We start from the raw sequence: 19,980 nt of genomic DNA, 5'->3' as shown, positions 1-19,980 counted from the left end.
CAGCAGGATCCCGGCAAATTAGGAAAAGAGAAAATGGATTCATCATAAGAAAAATCAAAGTTCCAGGAGAACAGTGAAAAAGGCATTGGAGGCGGGAATTAAAGTGAAAAAGACTGACAAATTTCTAAAAGGAGTGAAGGATGTATTCTCTGATTTAAGAAATCTCAGCAGATCCCAGCAGGATAAATTTTTCAAAAGATCTTAGATATATTGCAGTAAATTCCCAAATGCCAAAGACTTAAAAGAAGTCTTAAAAGCTGCCAGAAGGAAAAGACAGATCATATTTTTAAAATCAATCAATTAATTAACAGCAAAAATATAATCCAAGGTACTAGAATGATTTTTTTCAGAGTTCTGAGAAAAAAATAATTGTCGACCTAGGATTCTTTATTCTGTGAAGTTGTTTTTCAAGACTGAAGGTGAAATAAAGGCATTTCAAACATAGAGACAACTGAAAAAGCTTGCTATTCACAAAATGTCATTATAAGGACTTCCAAAGGCTCTTCTCCAGGAAGCAGGGCATGATCCCAGGAAAGAGGTCGGAGGAGCAGTCAGATGTGAACAAAGAAAATGGTAACTATGTGGGTGCAGCGAAGCAACAGAAGTGAATAATTTATAGGATTTATAAAAATCAAGATAAAGCTAAAATCCTGGAAAGCATTGGCAGATATGTAGTGGAAGAGGGGCATGGGTGATTAGTAGGTCTTGACTTTTTGGAGGGGGGTAAAAAGGTAGACTAGCTTTAGACTTGTTAGGTTAAATATTCATTTGAAAAACTATAGTGTGACACTGCAAGAAGGAAGAAGGGAAATGGAAAGAAGGGAGGAAAAACAAATAAATCAATCCAAGATGGCAATGAAAGAGCTTTAAAAGCAAACAGAGAAAAAGTGAAGCAAATAAAAAAACAATAGCTATTAATCCATATCTATTGATAATTGTGGTCAAATATTTTAAAGACTAGACTGTTAAAGATTTTATTCATGTGCTATTTATAAGAGATATTCCTAAAACATAAGACTTCAGAAAAGTCAAAAGTAAGAGGAAGGAAAAGGGTATGCTAGACAAATACCACTGAAAAGCAAGCTGGAGCAGGTATATTAGTATCAAATCAAAAATGTGTAAGGCAGAGAACATTACTAAAGTTAAAGAAGACCACTGACTATTGAGTAAAGGTTCAGTTTATGTTGAACATATAAAAATTCTAAACCTCTGTGTACATAATACAGTTCCCCAAAATATCATGCAAAATGGACAGAACTGAAAAGAAATTGATAAATCCACCATCATAAAGAGAGATCTTAACCCACCATTCTCATTAATAAATTGATCAAAAGGATTAAAAGATAAGGATATGAAAGATTTGACCAAAACAAATAACAAGCTTGAACCAGTGGACATATTTTGTAGCCAGAGAATGCTCATATTTATCAAAACATACAGAGAACATTTACAAAATTAGATCACATTAGATTGTTAAGCAAGCCTCAGAAAATTTCACAGAATATGATCATGCAAGATAAATCACATTCTGGGGACTTCCCTGCTGGCACAGTGACTTAAGAATCTGCCTGCCAATGCAGGGGACAGGGGTTTGTGCCCTGGTCTGGGAAGATGCCACATGCCACAGAGCAACTAAGCCTGTGCGCCTCAACTACTGAACCTGTGCTCTAGAGCCTGCAAGCCACAACTACTGAGCCCGCATGCCACAACTACTGTAACCCGTGCACCTAGAGCCTGTGCTCCACAGCAAGAGAAGCCACCACAATGAGAAGCCCGTGCACTGCAACGAAGAGTAGTCCCCGCTCGCCACAAATAGAGAAAGCCTGCGCGCAGCAACGAAGTCTCAGTGCAGCCAAAAATAAATAAATAAAAATTTTTGAAAAAGATAAATCACATTCTCTAATTTAGAAATTAGTAACAAAGAGATACTTCTGGAAATTAAAAAGCATAGCTGTACATAATATGTGGGACAGAAAGGAAATCTGAATTGAAATCAGAAAATATTTAAAGTGTGTTAATTAAAAGACTACTTTCCAGAAGTTGTAGGGCACACCTACATAGAGCAATTTGTAGCTTATATTAGAAAAGGAGAAAGCCTGAAAATGAGTAAGTTAAGCATCTAGCTTAAGAAGTTAGTTAAAGAACAAATTAATAAACTCAAGGAAAATAGAGGAGACAAATAAAAGAATATAAAGAAATTATACAGGAAATGTATAGTAGAAAGGATTTTTTAAATAGCTCAAATTAAGTATTTTTAAATAAATTTTCAAGAATAAAAGTGGTCAAAATCAAGGGCGAAAAAGGCGAAGAGAATTACTAGAAGTAGAAATACTAGTAATGAAAAAAGATGTAATTAGATGTCAGTGGAAATTAAAAGACTAATTAAAGACTATTAAGAACAACTTCATGCTAATAAATTTGAAAACTTAGATGAAAGGAAAAACAATTATAGAAAAAGATAAACTGCAAAGTTGAGCTAAGAATAAAGAGAAAACCTGAATAGATTCAATTAAACAGTTTAGACCCACTACTTCAGAAAGTACCAGGTCCGGATATTTTACCAAGGAATTCCCTCAAAATTTAAGAAATAGGTAATTCCAGTTTTATATAATCGAATAAGAGTTAACATTTCCAACTCATTTTATGAGGTTAGTATGATTTGACACTAAAACCAGATAAGGACAATAAAAGAGAGGAAAATTACAAGTCAATTTCATTCAAATATAAAAGCAGAAATCCTAAACTAAACGTCAGCAAACCCAATTTGGCAATGTAGAAAAAAATCATGACATCATGCCAAGTTGGTTCATCATCAGAAAGCCTGTTAGTAGTATTTACAACATTAATACGTTAGAGGAGGACAACGCATATGATAACTAGATGCAGAAAAAGCAGCTGTCATTCATGATAAAAACTCTTGGAAAGATTAAGATTGTGTCTATAAAAAGTCTACAGCAAATATTGTTCTCAGTGGTGAAACATTAAAAGCATTCATTCCTTTTATAACTGAGAGCACCACAAAGATGCTTACTACAATATTCAATAATTACTGGAGGTTCCAGCACAAATAATAAGACAGGGAAGATAATATAGATGAAATACTGGAAATAAAGAACAAAAGGGTCATTTTGGGAGTAAATGAATACATAGAAAAGTCTAAAGGATATATGCAGACTAATTATTAGAATTAATAAGAGAATTTCACAGGTTTTTCAGCTGCAGGTCCATACACAGACCTGCAGTTGGAAAATATAATTTTTAGGAGCTAACATTTACAATGGCAACATAAAAAAAATAGGAAGTACCTCATAATAAACCTAATAAAGTATGCAGTAAATTTATATAGAAAAATGTTAAACTTTATTGAAAGACATTTTAAAAGTCCTTAAAAATAATTGGGAGATTTACCATGTTAAATGCATAAGAAGGCTCATTATCATCAAGATGTTAGTTTTCTTCACCTTGATCTATAGATTCAAGGCCTTTCTAATCAGACTCCCAACGGTTTTTTATGAAGCTTGACAAGCGAATAATACTAAAAGTTCTATGAACAGCATGGAGGGCCAAGAATAACTCCAAGTAATCCTGATGAAGACTAGACACAGTGTTGGGGATCAGGAGAGGAATGTGTACTCCTGGATATTAAGATTTATTATAAATAAAGCTCAGGTAATTAACACAGTGTGCATTGACTGATAAGTCAGTGGAGTAAAATAACTCAGACAGGTCTATGTATGACAGAGCTGGCATTTCAGATCAGTGGGGACTTTCTGTTGACTATTCTATTGGTTATTCATTGGGGTAAGAATGAAAATGGATTCCTCACAGATACCATACACAAAGTCAATGCACACAACACTGAGATTTTTTAAAAAATCAGATTATAAGGCAGCATTAAAAAATCATGTCTCCATCTTTGTAAAAAGAGAAGAATTATGTGTGATTATATATCTTGAGAAAAATCTGGAGGGTATCAAAGTCAAGGTGACAGGGGCTTCCCTGGAGGTGCAGTGGTTGAGAGTCCGCCTGCCGATGCAGGGGACACGGGTTCATGCCCCGGTCCGGGAAGATCCCATATGCCGCGGAGCAGCTGGGCCCGTGAGCCATGGCCGCTGAGCCTGCGCGTCCGGAGCCTGTGCTCCGCAACAGGAGAGGCCACAACAGTGAGAGGCCCACGTACCGGAAAAAAAAAAAAAAAAAAAAAAAAAAAAAAAAGTCAAGGTGACAAAGGGACTATCTCTGGGTGGTTGGATTGTTGATGATTTAACCTTCTCTTTATGCCTCCTTTTTGTTTTTGTTTAGTTTTTTTTTTTTTAATACATTAAGTATACATTACCTTTAATTTGGGAAAAAAATTTTCATTTTCAATTTGTTCCCCTATTTTTACTAGTTTAGTCTTCTTTTAGATTATTTTTTAGAATTATTTTTGGCAACTTCCAAACTACCCCTTCCCTTCACACACAAAAATAACATTTTCATTGTGAGTTTGGTTGGAATTGTCTGGTGCATAATAGGCACTCAGTAGGTTTGTTAAGTAAATAAATACGGGAACAGTTCACATCTTTATACCGGTTAGCCCTTCCAACGAAGAACATGGTATGTTACTCAAATCTTTTCAAGCCCTTTTTTTTTTTTAATTAATATAAGCTGTGTGATTTTTTGAAATACAGATCACACACATTCATACAATTATCGTTTTCTAAAATAGTATAGTCTTTCAGTTTTTCCCCCACCTTGAGTCAAACCCTTAACTGTATATCTTTACCATCAGGACTTAGAAGTGTCAGAAAGATGATTTAAACGTAGATAAATACATCCTGTGTAGTGAGATTAAGGACCAGGGTTTATTTAGCTTAGAATAAATGACTGTATTGCAACTGTATACCTATCTCCAAGCATGTGGTAGTGGCCAGCTTTCCTTCAGCTCTGCCAAAGACAGGACACAAAATGAACTTCAACTGAAGTGTGAGCAGTTCAGATTAGAGATTGCAAACTGGCAGTGCGAAGCCGAAGTGGCCCTCAGAAACATTATTTTGGACTGCACAGCATAGTTTAAAAATTTGAATTCATTGCTAATTTAAAATTTGGGACATCTCACATAAAAATTTAGATTTCCTGGCAAGGCTTAAAATCTGGTACCCTGCACCCGAGTTTCCAGCAGCAGCTGACGGCTGGAGTTCAGTAGCAGCTGCCCCCTTTAAACCAGGTGTGTGCTTTCTCTAGTTCACCTCTGTCAGAACCCAGCCCTTTCCTGTTACCTGTCTTGCCCCTTAAGCATTTAAGTGTGCAACCTCAATTCAAGTGGTAAAGGAAGAACTGAGTTGTACACGTATAGGCGTGGCATTTTTCATTCAGCCTTTCAGTATTGTTTTTTAAATACGGTTTAAACGAAATTGAGTTATTTGTAGCGAGGTGGATGGACCTAGAGTCTGTCATACAGAGTGAAGTAAGTCAGAAAGAGAAAAACAAACACCATATGCTAACACATATATATGGAATCTAAAAAAAATTTTAAAAAGTTTCTGAAGAACCTAGGGGCAGGACAGGAATAAAGACGCAGACATAGAGAATGGACTTGAGGACACGGGGAGGGGGAAGGGTAAGCTGGGACGAAGTGAGAGAGGCATGGACATACATACACTACCAAATGTAAAATAGATAGCTAGTGGGAAGCAGCCACATAGCACAGGGAGATCAGCTCCGTGCTTTGTGGCCACCTAGAGGGACTGGATAGGGAGGGTGGGAGGGAGACGCAAGAAGGAGGGGATATGGGGATATATGTATACATACAGCTGATTCACTTTGTTATACAGCAGAAACTAACACAACATTGTAAAGCAATTATACTCCAATAAAGGTGTTAAATAAATAAATAGATAAATGTGGTCCTAATAAGCAGGAAGTAGAGTAGGTGACTTCTCAAAGATCTTTCTTGTCCTGTGAGTCTGCGATCCTGTTAGAATAAATCCCATGGTTCAAGAACTCTTTTTCTCAATGTACATGGTCGTCGAAGCTGCAGTGGGCCCTGTGCAAGACAAGGAGCCCACAGAGGTCGTGCTTCATCTGGGATCCTCGTCTTGGGCACAAGAAGTTTGACAGCTATTGCAGAGGGACCTGCTTCAACAACCAGCAGTTCAAACAACTAGCTACCTCATTTAGAAGGTTTCTTAAAACTCTGTGTTGTTTTTTATGCATAGTTATATAAATGTAAGTGAAGGATTTTATAGGTAACTTTGAGTTTTATAAGTACTCAGTATCACATCATTCCCATGATTACCATGGGGACCATCGTTTTGAATATCATTTCATCTGTGCTTGAATGTTATCTAATCACAGTTTTTGTATTTAACGTTAAGGGCATATTTTTATAAACAAAATAGTGGGAAAGTGGTATGTGAACGAAATCTAAAGTGATAGTTTCTCAGTATGTTTTATTCTAATTTTTGTCTGCCCTGAGAAGCTTTCTCATTCAGTGTTAAAAATCTCTGATAGATCCTGTAGATAATAAAATTAATAGCACATGTGGCCCGTGGTATTACCTACAAAGTCAGTGAGGTTACAGGTAGAAAATTTGTTTTTTTCCAAGTAACTTTGGCCTCAAGTAATTATTTTGTTCACAGGTTTTTTTGTTTTTTTTTTAATGGAGCTAACCAGTTTGCCCATTTGTTTTGGCATCAGATAGACATAGCTTTATTGTGACTCAGAGTCCAGTTCTGTCCTTATTTAAAGACATGAAATGTTATCTCAAGGGAGCTTTTTTGGAGTCTCTAAATGTCTTGGGTAATAAGTGAAACTTTTAGCTCAGGATCAAATATTCCACTTACCCACCCAAATTGTTTCCCAGTTGTGGTCTTAGACTAGGATCCTGTGTGTGTCTTCTTAAACTTAGGACAGGACACTTGTTTTTTGGTTCCCACAGAACAGTTTCTTTCTACAACCCCACCGACATCAGCAATGGTGAGGGTCGCACTTAGGCCTACAAAATGTTTCAAAGGGCTCCATAAAGGCTTTTCAAAGACGGTGTCTCATACTTAGTTTTTCCTTTATGTTTCAAGAGATGGCATCAAGCTTATGATTTCTCTAACCTTGACTGTCTGATAAGGACTGGTATGACTTTCCGAATAGGCACAGTTTCAGAAGTCATGAGTTATAACTTCATTTCTCCTGAACTAAATAGCTTTAAAACACACATATTACCCATCTTTTAAATATATTATGTGTTCCTGGCCTAGTCTAGCACCAAGACATTGTCAATACTTGATAGGTATGAGACCCTTCCTTCCTACTGTCTTATTAAATCTCACCCAAGTCTTCAGCTAGTGAATGAGCACTGACTCATGACCTCAGACTGGAAAGAGTCTCAGTCTGAACTGGTGCACAGTATGGAGCTGCTTCTAGTTCAGCCCATAGTCATCTGATTGCCACCAAGTCCCCTTTCTTAAAACAAATGTAGACCAATATGAGACCACTATCACACCTACTTAGGTAAGCTTACCTTTGATGAAAATTGAAGTATCTATAAGTTTAAGATTTGGTTTCTTCAAAATCAACTTTAGGACTGAATCTTCAAGTCGTGTGTGTTTCAGACTTGGGATTGTAATTATAGCTTTAGTCTGAACCTGCAATTTCCTGCAGCAGCTAAAGAAGCCATCAAAATAAATGACTGGCATTCTACAATAGCATGCAGGGGCTTCCCTGGTGGCACAGTGGTTGAGAGTCTACCTGCCGATGCAGGGGACACGGGTTTGTGCCCGGGTCCGGGAGGATGCCACATGCCTCAGAGCGGCTGGGCCCGTGGGCCATGGCCGCTGGGCCTGCGCGTCCGGGACCTGTGCTCCGCAACGGGAGGGGCCGCGGCAGTGAGAGGCCCGCGTACCGCAAAAAAAAAAATAAAATAGCATGCAGTTTGAAAATTTGTATTTAGGCAACTGAGATTTTTTTCTTTAAAGTTCAAATCCTGAATGGGGGTCATTCTCCAGAAAAACTAGCCTGATCTCTTTAAAAGGTCAGAGTTATGGAAAAAAGGAAGAGATTATTTTTATTATTCTAGGTGTAAGAGACAAAACCAGATGCAATGAAATGCCTTTGGTTGGATTCTAGTTCAGGAGGAAAGTCAGTGATATACATTTTGGGGGCATTTTGAGAATTTGAACATGGACTGTCTATTTGAGCAATAATGTCATGTCAGTTATGACCATAGTATTTAGTGATATAGGAGAATGTCATTGTCTGGGAGTCTGTGCTTGCATATTTGGGAGTAAAACGTCGTGATGTGTACTCTGAAATGGTATAGCAAGTGGGTATATGAAATATGATACAATATTAACCATTACTGAGTATAGAAAGTGGTCTTTTGGGTGTTCATGGCACTGTTTTTCCTCTTTTCTGGGTGTTGGAAATTTTTCATGCTTGTACGTGAGGATACTAAGGAAGCAGTCACCTCTGGGAGAGAAGTGTTGTGGGACACAGTATGTCTTGCTGAGGCTGCCCTGTGGTTTGGGAGAAGGCTTCTCTGGAGGGGAGCCATGAAATGGTGGGCAGAGCCCACTGTGAAGGGTGCTTACCTGCCCGGCTGTCCAGGGCCTCAGCAGGCTGACCCAAGGCAGTTTCCCAGGCTCCTCATGAATTGGTCTCCTAAGTCACCGTGGGAGAGGGCTTCCCACCGTGATGCACTGGACCACAGCTTCCCCTTGGCAGTCTTGGGGAAGCTCAAGTCATGTTGGCCAGGAATCCCCTGGAAAACAAGAGAAGCTGGATAGTTTTACAGTAAAAACTCCATGTTGGATATTTGCTCTTAGTGTCTGGGGACTATGAAATGTAACAACCCAAATAAACGACCACTCCCTTCGAAAGTATTACTCATTGGAGCACAGTACTACTTAAAACTAATCTATTGCCTGGCTAAGCCAGGATGGAATTTGTTCAACTCATACTTGATTTTTTGTTGTTGTTTTTCCCTTTCTATTCATGAAATCTCTGAATTTCTAATAAAGCCATTTGGAACAGTTTATTTTAGACAGAATGTTAAATGAAATAGTAGCAGAACTCTGTCCTTAAAACATGGACCACCCTTTCTTTCTCTCACAAATATTACTGACCCCTGCCTCCTTTCTTTCTTGGATACTTAATGTTCTTTGGTGAAGAACAGAAGGAAGTACATGTGGTAACAAGTCATCATCTGGGGCTTCACTGCAAGGTTGTCTGTAGAAAGGTAGCCGGAAGTGCAGCAGCTCTTTATAAAGTACGGAATGCGGGAGGCACAGGGATGGGAGACTTTTGGGGCTGCTTGGGGGCCACGGGAGACGATGCTACTGGTGCTGGATGTCTCATGACATTAAGCAACACAGAAATATAAATTATTTCTAGAAGTAGACATACCTGAAGACTCCTGGTGGAAAGGTGCTTCCACTACAAAGCAGTCCGCTCTCTAACCCCAATCTCTTTCTGTGGCTACAGACAGTGTTTTCAAATTAAAGAGGCCCACAGTAGCTCAAAGAAAACAGGCATCCTTAAGTGTGATTTATAAGTGCCTCTGGATCTTGGAATACCATTGTCATGTAGTTTTCAGATGAATATCACTTTATGATTTCCATTTTGCTTCTTCCCCCGCTGGCCCTGACCCTGGTTCCTGGCATTTAGCACATCAGCGTTGCAAGCTGGTGCCCAAGAAGGGGAAGCAGAGGCCTCCCGGATTCTGTGCCAAGCTGCTATTTAGCTTTCGAGAGTAGTGGCGCTTTACATTAACCCTGGATAATACAGGGTCTCAGTAGCCTGCTCAAGTCTGTGAAGCCAGTTTCATTAAAGAGCAAAGATAATGTAGTCTTTATCACTGCCTATTATCTATGGGTAAATGAAGAGCTAGCTCCCTAAGCTTTTCAGTTCAGTATATTTCAACAGCAGTGAGTTTCTTCGTTTACATGTCAAAATCAGTTTGCCGTAAGAACTGACACAAATACTTCTTGTGTTTTCTCTCTCTTCAAGTTTCTCTTTAAACAATAAGGTTTCCTACATCCAGTAGAATTTGAACTAAGCAGGTGCAAATCTCTTTTCCATGGTAAACTTACCATTTCTCTTATAGGTGCCATTCGACAGGGTTTTCCACTAAAACCATAACAAGACATCAGCTGAGGAATGATTGCCTTTAACATAATCCTGTCCGGGAGGGTGGGGGACAGAAGAGGAAGGATTTCAGTAAACTCGTTTCTCCTATAGTAATGTCAGTAGTAAAACCATCAGAATTTGACTTATACTGCTTTATTTTTCTATAGGGGAAGGTGTCCTACTGAGACAGCTGACCAAGCAGGATTTAGTTATTACTCAAGTGGTATCTCCAGATACCAGGCTTCCTGAGCTCGAGCTTTCCTAGTCGACTTCAGATTTAGCGCCTTCCTACTAATAACACTTTATCGCTGGAGATTTTGTACAGGGAAAAGAGTTTTGAAAATTTGAGCACGCCACCTGACTCTTGATCACCTGGAACTATAAGCATTAAGTGTGATCCACCAGCAAAGGCAGAATGATTTCGATATTGCATTTTTGTTGTTGTTGTCAGTCCTTTGGAAGACTCACATGATAAATCATTACTTTGAAAATCACCTTTCTTTGTGTGTTTGTAAATCCCAAATTGTTAAGGACTCCTCTCTTACCATCCCCCTCCCCCAGCAGTAGGAAAAATAAACAGATGTGGATGTCACTTCCACTCTCTCGGTGACCTAAGGGCTGAAGTATTCGTTTTAAAGCACTCAGAATAATGCCAGTGGTGTGCATATTTTGTTTGACACTTTAAGCAGAAGAAAGCCACATGACCAAAGTGCAATCCACTTCAAGTATGTTAGGAAAAACTATATTTCATCTCAGTAAATCTGGAGATTATCCCATCATAGATGTCACTGTTATTTCAAAATCCCCGTGACTGAAGCAGTTGTGCTGTCAGAGCCATAGCTTGTGTAGACAGAACATCAAGTCTGTGGTCGCTGATGTTCTGGATCTTTCTACGAGGGTGACAGAAGGATACTTGAATGTAAAACTGGAAACTTTAATTGTGTTCTTTATGTACAAGTTATTTCAAAACAATCATAATGATAGTCTTTGGAGAATCCAGTGGGCCTGGAGACCACCTCTTTTTAACTCCTGGACCTTCCAATTTCATAAATAAAATACTGTCTTTAAGAGTTAGCAATTTTCCGAGGTTGTTTTAGAACCTGGGAACCCTCACCAGTCTTTGGTGGGCCTTTCACTTCTGATTCTTCCACCAAGTACTGGACTGTGTTAACCGGACTTTTTTTTTTTTTTTTTTTTTTTTTTTTGCTGTATGCGGGCCTCTCACTGTTGTGGCCTCTCCCGTTCTGGAGCACAGGCTCCGGACGTACAGGCTCAGCGGCCATGGCTCACGGGCCCAGCCGCTCCGCGGCATGTGGGATCCTCCCGGACCGGGGCACGAACCCGTGTCCCCTGCATCGGCAGGCGGACTCTCAACCACTGTGCCACCAGGGAAGCCCTAACCAGACGTTTTTACTTGATTTCAGGAGAGTCATCAAGAGAGTAGTCTGTACCTGAAGGGGGGCTGGAAGGAAGGAAGGAACTATGCTGGTACTTCCTGTGAGCCACCTGAAATTCCATTGCCACCCTGTAAGGTGAATGGTAATGTCTCTATCATCACAGATGGAATGCACTCCTTTGGACCAGGCTTCTTTCACTTAACATCATGTTTGTGAGATTCAGTTCTGATATTGCCTCTAGTTGTAGCTTATTCACGTTTAGGGGCAGAGTAGGATTGCACTGTGTGACTGTTACCTCCTCCCTTTTTTTCAATTAAAAATTCTACTTTTGGGCTTCCCTGGTGGCACAGTGGTTGAGAGTCCGCCTGCCGATGCAGGGGACACGGGTTCGTGCCCCGGTCCGGGAAGATCCCACATGCCGCGTAGCGTCTGGGCCCGTGAGCCATGGCCGCTGAGCCTGCGCGTCCAGAGACTGTGCTCCTCAGCGGGAGAGGCCACAGCAGTGAGAGCCCCGCGTACCGCCAAAAAAAAAAAATCTACTTTTGATGGGTATTTGCATTGGTTCCAGTTTGGGACTATTGTGAAAAGTGCTATTAATGTTCTGTGTGTTTATGCTTAAGTTCAGCTTTAGATGCTGAAAGAAGCTGTACCATTTCATACTTCCACCAGCAGTGCATGAGAATTCCCATTTGCCCACATTATTGCCAACACTTGGCGCTCTTGGCCTTTTTCAGTTTGGCCATTCTGATGGATTGGAGAGTTTTCTTTCTGCCTCTTCTCTTTTCATGGGTTGAGGGGGAGGTTCATGTCATATTTCTTTTCATCGCATCCTATATAAAGACTTTACTGTACTTGAATTAGAATAACTTATTTACAGGCGAAATATACCCATCTTCAAATAGGTATTAAACTCTTCTTTCTGTGAGCTGATAAGTAATGAGCATCAGAAGGTGGCCAAGATTGGTGCACCAGCTCAGCCTGAATTAATCCTCCAACCTGGAGGGACTGGTTGTTAGGCCTGTTTGGTCAGACCTCATTTATTCCAATTTACAGATGAAGTAACTGAGCTGCTTCAGGGACTGGAGGCTATTCCAGGTGCCGTGGCCGGGCCTCCTGGAAGAGCTAAGCGTACACTGTTCACCCCTTCCTCTAAGCGAGGCCCTCTTCATCTTTTGCTCACTAGGTAATCATTGAATGCTTACTGGATGGCAGGCACTGGCCTAGGCCCGTGGGATTCAGCCACAAACAAGCTTATTATCTAATGCTGTCTTCTTTCACTTTACAGGTTTTTGTTCATTTGTTTGTTTGTTTTAATGGGGTATACTTGATTTACAAAGTTGTGTTAGTTTCAGGTGTACAGCAAAGTGATTCAGTTACACATATACACATATTCATTCTTTTTCAAATTCTTTCCCCATATAGGTCATTAAAGAGTATTGAGTAGAGTTCCCTGTGCTGTATAGTAGGTCCTTGTTGGTTATCTATTTTATGTATCGTAGTGTGTGTATGTTAATCCCAAGCTCCTAATTTATCCCTCCCCCTCCACATTTCCCCTTTGGTAACCATGGGTTTGTTTTAGAAATCTGTGAGTCTGTTTCTGTTTTGTAAATATGTTCATTTGTATCATTTTTTAAATTAGATTCCACATATGAGTGATATCATATGATATTCACTTTACAGGTTATGGCTTTCAAATCACAGCCTATTTCCTCAAGAGAGGGATACGTCTCCGCTGCCTCGGGGGCTCACAGAATGCAGGTGAGAAGCCGATTTCTTGGGTCGTCAGGCATTCTGCACAATTAACGTGTCCTTAGAGAAGGGGTGAAAACTAAGGAATGAAGATTCCTAGTTGCCTCATAGCCTTCATAAAGCTTAGTATTTGCAAGCACTTGTGATTATTTGTGTTTCATATTGCACTGTTTACTGCCTGCCTGAGCGCAGTGAGTGGTGCCATGCTCCACTTTCCTTTCCTGCTGCATCTCAGCACTATCCTTGAGCTTCCAGAGTGACTGGACAGGCAGTTAAACTGTGACTCACTTCACCATTGTCCATACACACCAAGGCCCAGGAGTACAGAGCAGGCACATGCACAAGAAAATGCTTTCCTAGGTGTGTGATGAGGCCTGCTTTCCCCCCACCCTGGCCCCCGTTTCCCCAAGTCAAGACGTCCACTGAGGAAATGATTTCAGACGTGTCCAGCCAACAACAACAGAGTCAGATGCTAACGACCGGAAAGAAAATCTAGCTCAGCTTCCTTGGATGATTTTAGTACATAAGACATGAAACAGGGACTTTAAAAAGTAACTGTGTGGAGGTTTGCTCTTGGAATCTGCAGTTACGGGCACTTTCTTTCTTTTTTTTTTTTTAAATGCATCTTTATTGGAGTATAATTGCTTCACAGTACTGTGTTAGTTTCTGTTGTACAACTAAGTGAATCAGCCATATGCGTACATATGTCCCCATATTCCCTCGCTCTTGAGCCTCCCTGCCACCCTCCCTATCTCATCCCTCTAGGTCATCGCAAAGCACCGAGCTGATCTCCCTGTGCTGTGCTGCTGCTTCCCACTAGCTGACTATTTTACATTTGGTAGTGTATCTCTGTCGATGTTACTCTCGCTTTTCCCCAGCTTCCCATCCCCCTCCATGTCCTCAAGTCTATTCTCTATGTCTGCATCATCTTTATTCCTGCCCTGCCACTAGCTTCATCAGTGCCATTTTTTTTTTTTTAGATCCCATATATATGCGTTAGCATATGGTATTTGTTTTTCTCTTTCTGACTTAACTTCACTCTGTATGACAGACTGTAGGTCCATCCACCTCACCACAAATAACTCAATTTCATTTCTTTTTAATGGTAATATTCCATTGTATGTATGTGCCACATCTTCTTTATCCATTCATCTGTCGATGGACACTTAGGTTGCTTCCATGTTCTGGCTATTGTACGTAGTGCTGCAGTGAACACTGTGGTACATGTCTCTTTTTGAATTATGGTTTTCTCAGGGTATATGCCCAGTAGTGGGATTCCTGGGTCATATGATAGTTCTATTTTTAGTTTTTTAAGGAACCTCCATACTGTTCTCCATAGTGGTTGTATCAATTTACATTTCCACCAACAGTGCAGGAGGGTTCCCTTTTCACCTCAAACTATACTACAAAGCTAAAGTAATCAAGACAGTATGGTACTGGCACAAAAATAGAAATATAGATCAATGGTACAGGATAGAATGCCCATAGATAAACCCACGCACCCTTGCACATATCGTCACCTAATTTACGACAAAGGAAACAAGAATATACAATGGAGAAAAGTCAGCCTCTTCAATAAGTGGTGCTGGGAAAACTGGACAGGTACATGTAAAAGAATGAAATTAGGACACTGCATAACACCATACACAAAAATAAACTCCAGGTGGATTAAAGACCTAAATGTAAGACCAGACACTATAAAACTCTTAGGGGAAAACATAGGAAAAACACTCTTTGACATAAACCACAGCAAGATCTTTTTTGACCCACCTCCTAGAGTAATGAAAATGAAAACAAAAATAAACAAATGGGACCTAATGAAACTTCAAAGCTTTTGCACAGCAAAGGAAACCATAAACAAGACAAAAAGACAACACTCAGAATGGGAGAAAATATTTGCAAATGAAACAACAGACAACGGATTAATCTCCAAAAATATGCAAACAGCTCATGGAGCTCAATATCAAAAAAACAAACAGTGCAATTTAAAAATGAGCGGAAGACCTAAATAGACATTTCACCAAAGAAGACATACAGATGGCCAAGAGGCACATGAAAAGATGCTCAACATCACTAATTATTAGAGAAATGCAAATCAAAACTACAATAAGGTATCACCTCACACCAGTCAGAATGGCCATTATCAAAAAATCTAGAAACAGAGTGTGGTGAAAAGGGAACCCTCCTGCACTTTCTTAACTTTTAAGTGTCAGTTGACTATGTTACTCTCACAGTGGGGCCTTCCACTCTGTTCAGTTCTCTTAGTAAAATAAACCAGTTAACTTTGTATCTGTTAAAATACAGCCTAGCTACCCTTCCTGGTAGGGACTGCCATTGCTTAAATCTTTACTTTATTTAAATATTGACATAATATAAATCTCAGTTATAACCTAAGCAGAGTGAAAGGGTACGTAAGTGGCTTTCTGTTTATATAATACCTGGCACCAAATTGTTTAAAATCTGCCATTCTAGCATTCTTTTCTTTTCTTTTTTTTAAATTTATTTATTTTTGGCTGCATTGGGTCTTTGTTGCTGTGCGCGGGCTTTCTCTAGTTGTGGCGAGTGGGGTCTACTCTTCGTTGTGGTGCGCCGGCTTCTCATTGCAGTGGTCTCTCTTGTTGCAGAGCACGGGCTCTAGGAGTGCGGGCTTCAGTGGCTGTGGCTTGCGGGCTCTAGAGTGCAGGTTCAGTAGTTGTGGCGCACGGGCTTAGTTGCTCTGCAGCATGTGGGATCTTCCCGGGCCGGGGCTCGAACCTGTGTCCCCTGCATTGGCAGGCGGATTCTTAACCACTGCGCCACCAGGGAAGCCCTAGGATTCTTATTTTCGAGAGGAATCATTTGATAGAACTGATCATTTTGAATTCTAGTTCAGATCCATTAATGAACTATGTTTCAAGAGTGTGATATTGGGGGGCAGGGCTGCAAATAATGAATTCTGAGGCTCAGTTTCCTCTTCCATAAAGCAGGAAGTGGACTGTTTACCTTTTATCTCAATAAGATATTGGAAGAATTAGTGAATAAATACTAACTGCTATGTTAACTTTGTTTTTCTGCCTTTTCAATGTCCACCCTAGCCACCTAGCCAGATATAGCACCCATGTGGGTCAAAGTTTAAACACACTGGACCCCCTGAAATGGGGGTTTCTGCATGAGAAGGACCAGAGGGAGTCAGATCAGAATAGCAGGTTAGGCCCCAGTTGCGGAGACTGAATGTTTGCACGTCGCATGGTGAGGAGCCAGGGTGGGGTTCTGAGCAGGGTAAGCGGAGCTCTTGTTGGAACTGCTACCCCACTTGCCCTGAGTAGAATGAATTGGAATAGAGAAGAGTGACCCCCCCAAGGAGACAACAGAGGTCCCGGTGAGGAGAGAGCAGATCCCGGAACATCAGCTCGCTAGGCCTTTTGGTATCATTTAACTTCCCCAAGTGGTGTGAGGTGTTAACTGTGCAGAAGTTGTGTGTCTGTGTAACTGACACCTTCACACTTGGCTTGCGTCACTACCTCAGTGCTCTCCATTGTCATCCGTTGTTGGAAATGTGCAATGTATGTAAAAGGCTTCACTTTCATGACTCATAATAAAAATTGGTCACATCTAAGAGGAAGGTTTTCTCTTTTAGAAAAAGATGGCTTTATTTCTGTTATAAATATGATACGTATTATAAAAAATATTCAGGCAATACAACCAAGTAAAAGAAGGGGAGAGAAGACCCTCCCACCCCCACCCCCCAGAATGTACACTGTTAACATCAGCTAAGCATCCCTCCAAAGATAGGTGGAGGCTGCATGAATGAATGGAGAGATGGATAGACAGATGGAGAAGGAGGCACACAGGTAGTAGCATTTACCACTTTATAGTCCTTTCATTGAGTGTTGAGAAGTCTGGCTCTGTGATTCATTCAGTCTTCCCCACCCAGAAGTCAGTGGTTTTGCTTTAAGAAGTTGTAATAATAGATCACTGCAACTGTGGTATTGTTGTATCAACTTTACTATTGCACATTTAACCATTTCCTTAAGTTTGATCATTAATTCCTGATCAGTGACACTGCTGTTTTCATAGCCTGGTTCAGATCAGTTGTAGGAGAACCTCTCCAAGACCAGGTGACCGAAGAGAGGATAAGTAAACTAGTAAGAACATTGTCGAGTCACGTTTTCAGATTTTTGACATCTTCCCGTGTACGTCAGAACACTCATTAGTTAATGTTGACCCTGTTTCCTAAATGTGAGTTCTGAACAGAAAACAGCAAACTGACACAGAGGGAAAGCCGTAAAGGCCCTGCCTGGGGGTTTCACGTGATATAATGGCCCAGGGGCTCAGGTGGACCAATCTGCAGCCTCCTTGGCCATCCCTAGAGCTTTGTGCTTGTCCCGCAGTATTGATGCACTGAAACACTGAAATGAGGGGAGGCGGGAAGACACGTGTCTGATACATACATGCTTATTGCTGTATATTACAGCTTATTGCTGTAACTCAGAAGTCTGGGACCAAGCATTTCTGTGTTTAGTCTTTTGATACCTTTAGTAATGTGATTTCCTTCATTTTGTACAGAACTCCGGGTATTTCCCGACAGATTTGTGGTCTGCGTAAGTCAGCTTGCATTCAGTCACGATCTTTTGGCAAGTCAGAGTGAAGAGTTGGTACGTATGAAAAAAATTCTGTAAGCAAATAAATCTGCTTAAATGATGAGTTATTATGAAAAATAGAAAAGAGATTGTCGTCTATTCTCATTCAGCTCTTGAGCCCTCAGTGCATGTTTTAAGGGACCAAAAAGTCTTACCTGTTTTGCATAATATTGATTAATTGATGTGCTGCTTCTTTTCTTGATGACCCCTTGAAAATTTAGCATGATCAGTAGTATCTCTTCCATAGCAATACAAAAATGAGAAAACATATCACAAAAACTGTGAAAATGCTTATGATAGTATTTAAATGAAATATAAAGCATTCTTTAAATGAAATGAAGCAAAATCCACATGTTTCCACTAGAAGCTTTCATTGGGGTCAGTGGCTTTTGAATTTTATTCCATGGTGAATCACTGATGTTTTCATGAGAACCAGTACTTTTCCCCAGTGTGTTATTTCTTAGCTGATAGGGTTTGTTTTCTCTCTCTTTTCTCGTGCTAAGTTTTGAGCTCCATCAGTCCTATTTCGGTTTCGCTGGAGTTCTCTATGCAGACAAATGGATACTGAAAATTCACTCCTAATGTTATAGTTTACAGCTTTGTCTTTTAAGCTTAGCATATACGTTTGAGAGTCTCCTTGGTGTGTGTGTGCATGCATGTGTGTGTGTGTGCGTGTATCTTGCTGCAGTCACAGCTCAATCCTATCATCAGAACTTACCTCTGTACCAATTTTTTTTTCATATTTTTGGACTTGGACTTGTGACTTGAAACTTTAACAAAGAGGGAAAAAAATCTAGCAGACGTTAAATGTGGACATGAAGTATGACATGATTATTATGCTTCTAAAATAATTTATAGGGATATTAGATTATCCCTTATGTTTATTATTTTTTAATCCATTTGAAATTTGGCCCACATGGTCTACAACCAGCTTCTTATCTTATCTTAAATAAATACATAGGAAAAGTGTTTTAGAGACTAGAAGGGTGAACAGAGACCCAGCAAAAGTAAAGAGCAGAGAATGCAGATTTAAATTTAGATACCTTTGTCTGTAGCAGATGAGCCCTTCAGAAAAGCCAGTGAGACCCGTATTTCATCTATCAATTAAACACTAAGTATACACATTAAGTGAAATAAATGGGGCAAATCTGGTGAAAAGTATTGAAAGTTTATTTGTGAAGTATTTATAGGATGTCGCGTTATCTTAGTAAATTAATAAATACTAAAGTCGTAATGCTGTTGGCAAACAACTATAATGTAATGTAGCTTAACTGATTCTCAGACCAATGAAGAAATTGATTTGTGGTTTGAGAAAACAACAATTAATTGTACCACAAAGTACTACTGTTTTCAGATGGAATGCAGAAGAAATTAGATCTTGTATGATATGTTATATTAATATGTAATATTTTAAATTATTAAGGGTGAGTTAAAATATCTCCATACAAATGAAATATTATCCTCCTTAGGGGCACTGGTATTTATACAGATGTAAGTTTCCTATAGCTGCTGTCATATAAATCTTATAATCTGGAGGACATCCTAAATGTTAACAATTGTCATTCTGAAAAGTTGACTGGTCTGAGCCTTTTGCGTGAGCCAGTTCCTTGTTCTCATATTCAAAATGTTCTGATATCCAGGGATAACAGTGTCAGACTTAACCACGTTAACTTATGAGAAAAGTGCCATTTACATCATGAGGATCTTTCACTGTTTGGAGTGCTTCTCTTTACATGTGGTCAGTCTCTGTCCCTTGAGCTTTCCTTTTCCCCACCTCTGACCATCCTTCACATACACGCTTTCCCAGCCACACGTATACAAGTCAGCTAACGCCTGGCACTGCCAGATGGCTCCATCCCAGGCACAGGCTCCATGCGCCCCTCTACGTGGCCAGCCTGCCTGTACAGCGCCCCTCCTCACAGGCCTGTCCACCGCTTCCTCAAGCTCCTTCTCCCAGAACTGATAACATACCCAGGTCAAGCAGAGGGTCCTCTCTCCCACAAATGGCCCGTCCAGCCAAGGCCACAGTCCTTCCATTACAAGTGCCTTGGACTCTGTCCTCATTGATATTTGATGTCTGCAGATCCCTCCAGTCTCAGCTACTTAAGGATCAA

At 40.1% G+C, this 19,980-nt stretch overlaps 1 protein-coding gene across 1 annotated transcript in view; it reads left to right on the top strand.

Annotated features, from left to right (window-relative positions):
* SLX4IP (SLX4 interacting protein) overlaps positions 1-19,980 on the top strand; it is a 168,453-nt gene that overhangs the window by 132,626 nt on the left and 15,847 nt on the right. Inside the window, 2 exon segments of the mRNA XM_007472044.1 lie at positions 13,179-13,256; positions 17,793-17,877. Of these exon segments, the coding sequence (XP_007472106.1) occupies positions 13,179-13,256; positions 17,793-17,877 (163 nt within the window).

The sequence above is a fragment of the Lipotes vexillifer genome, unplaced genomic scaffold (genome assembly GCF_000442215.2).
Source record: "Lipotes vexillifer unplaced genomic scaffold, Lipotes_vexillifer_v1.1 scaffold137, whole genome shotgun sequence".
Classification (NCBI taxonomy): Eukaryota; Metazoa; Chordata; class Mammalia; order Artiodactyla; family Lipotidae; genus Lipotes; species Lipotes vexillifer.
Note: the sequence above shows the minus strand (reverse complement) of the source record. Positions and strands in the feature narration are given on the sequence as shown.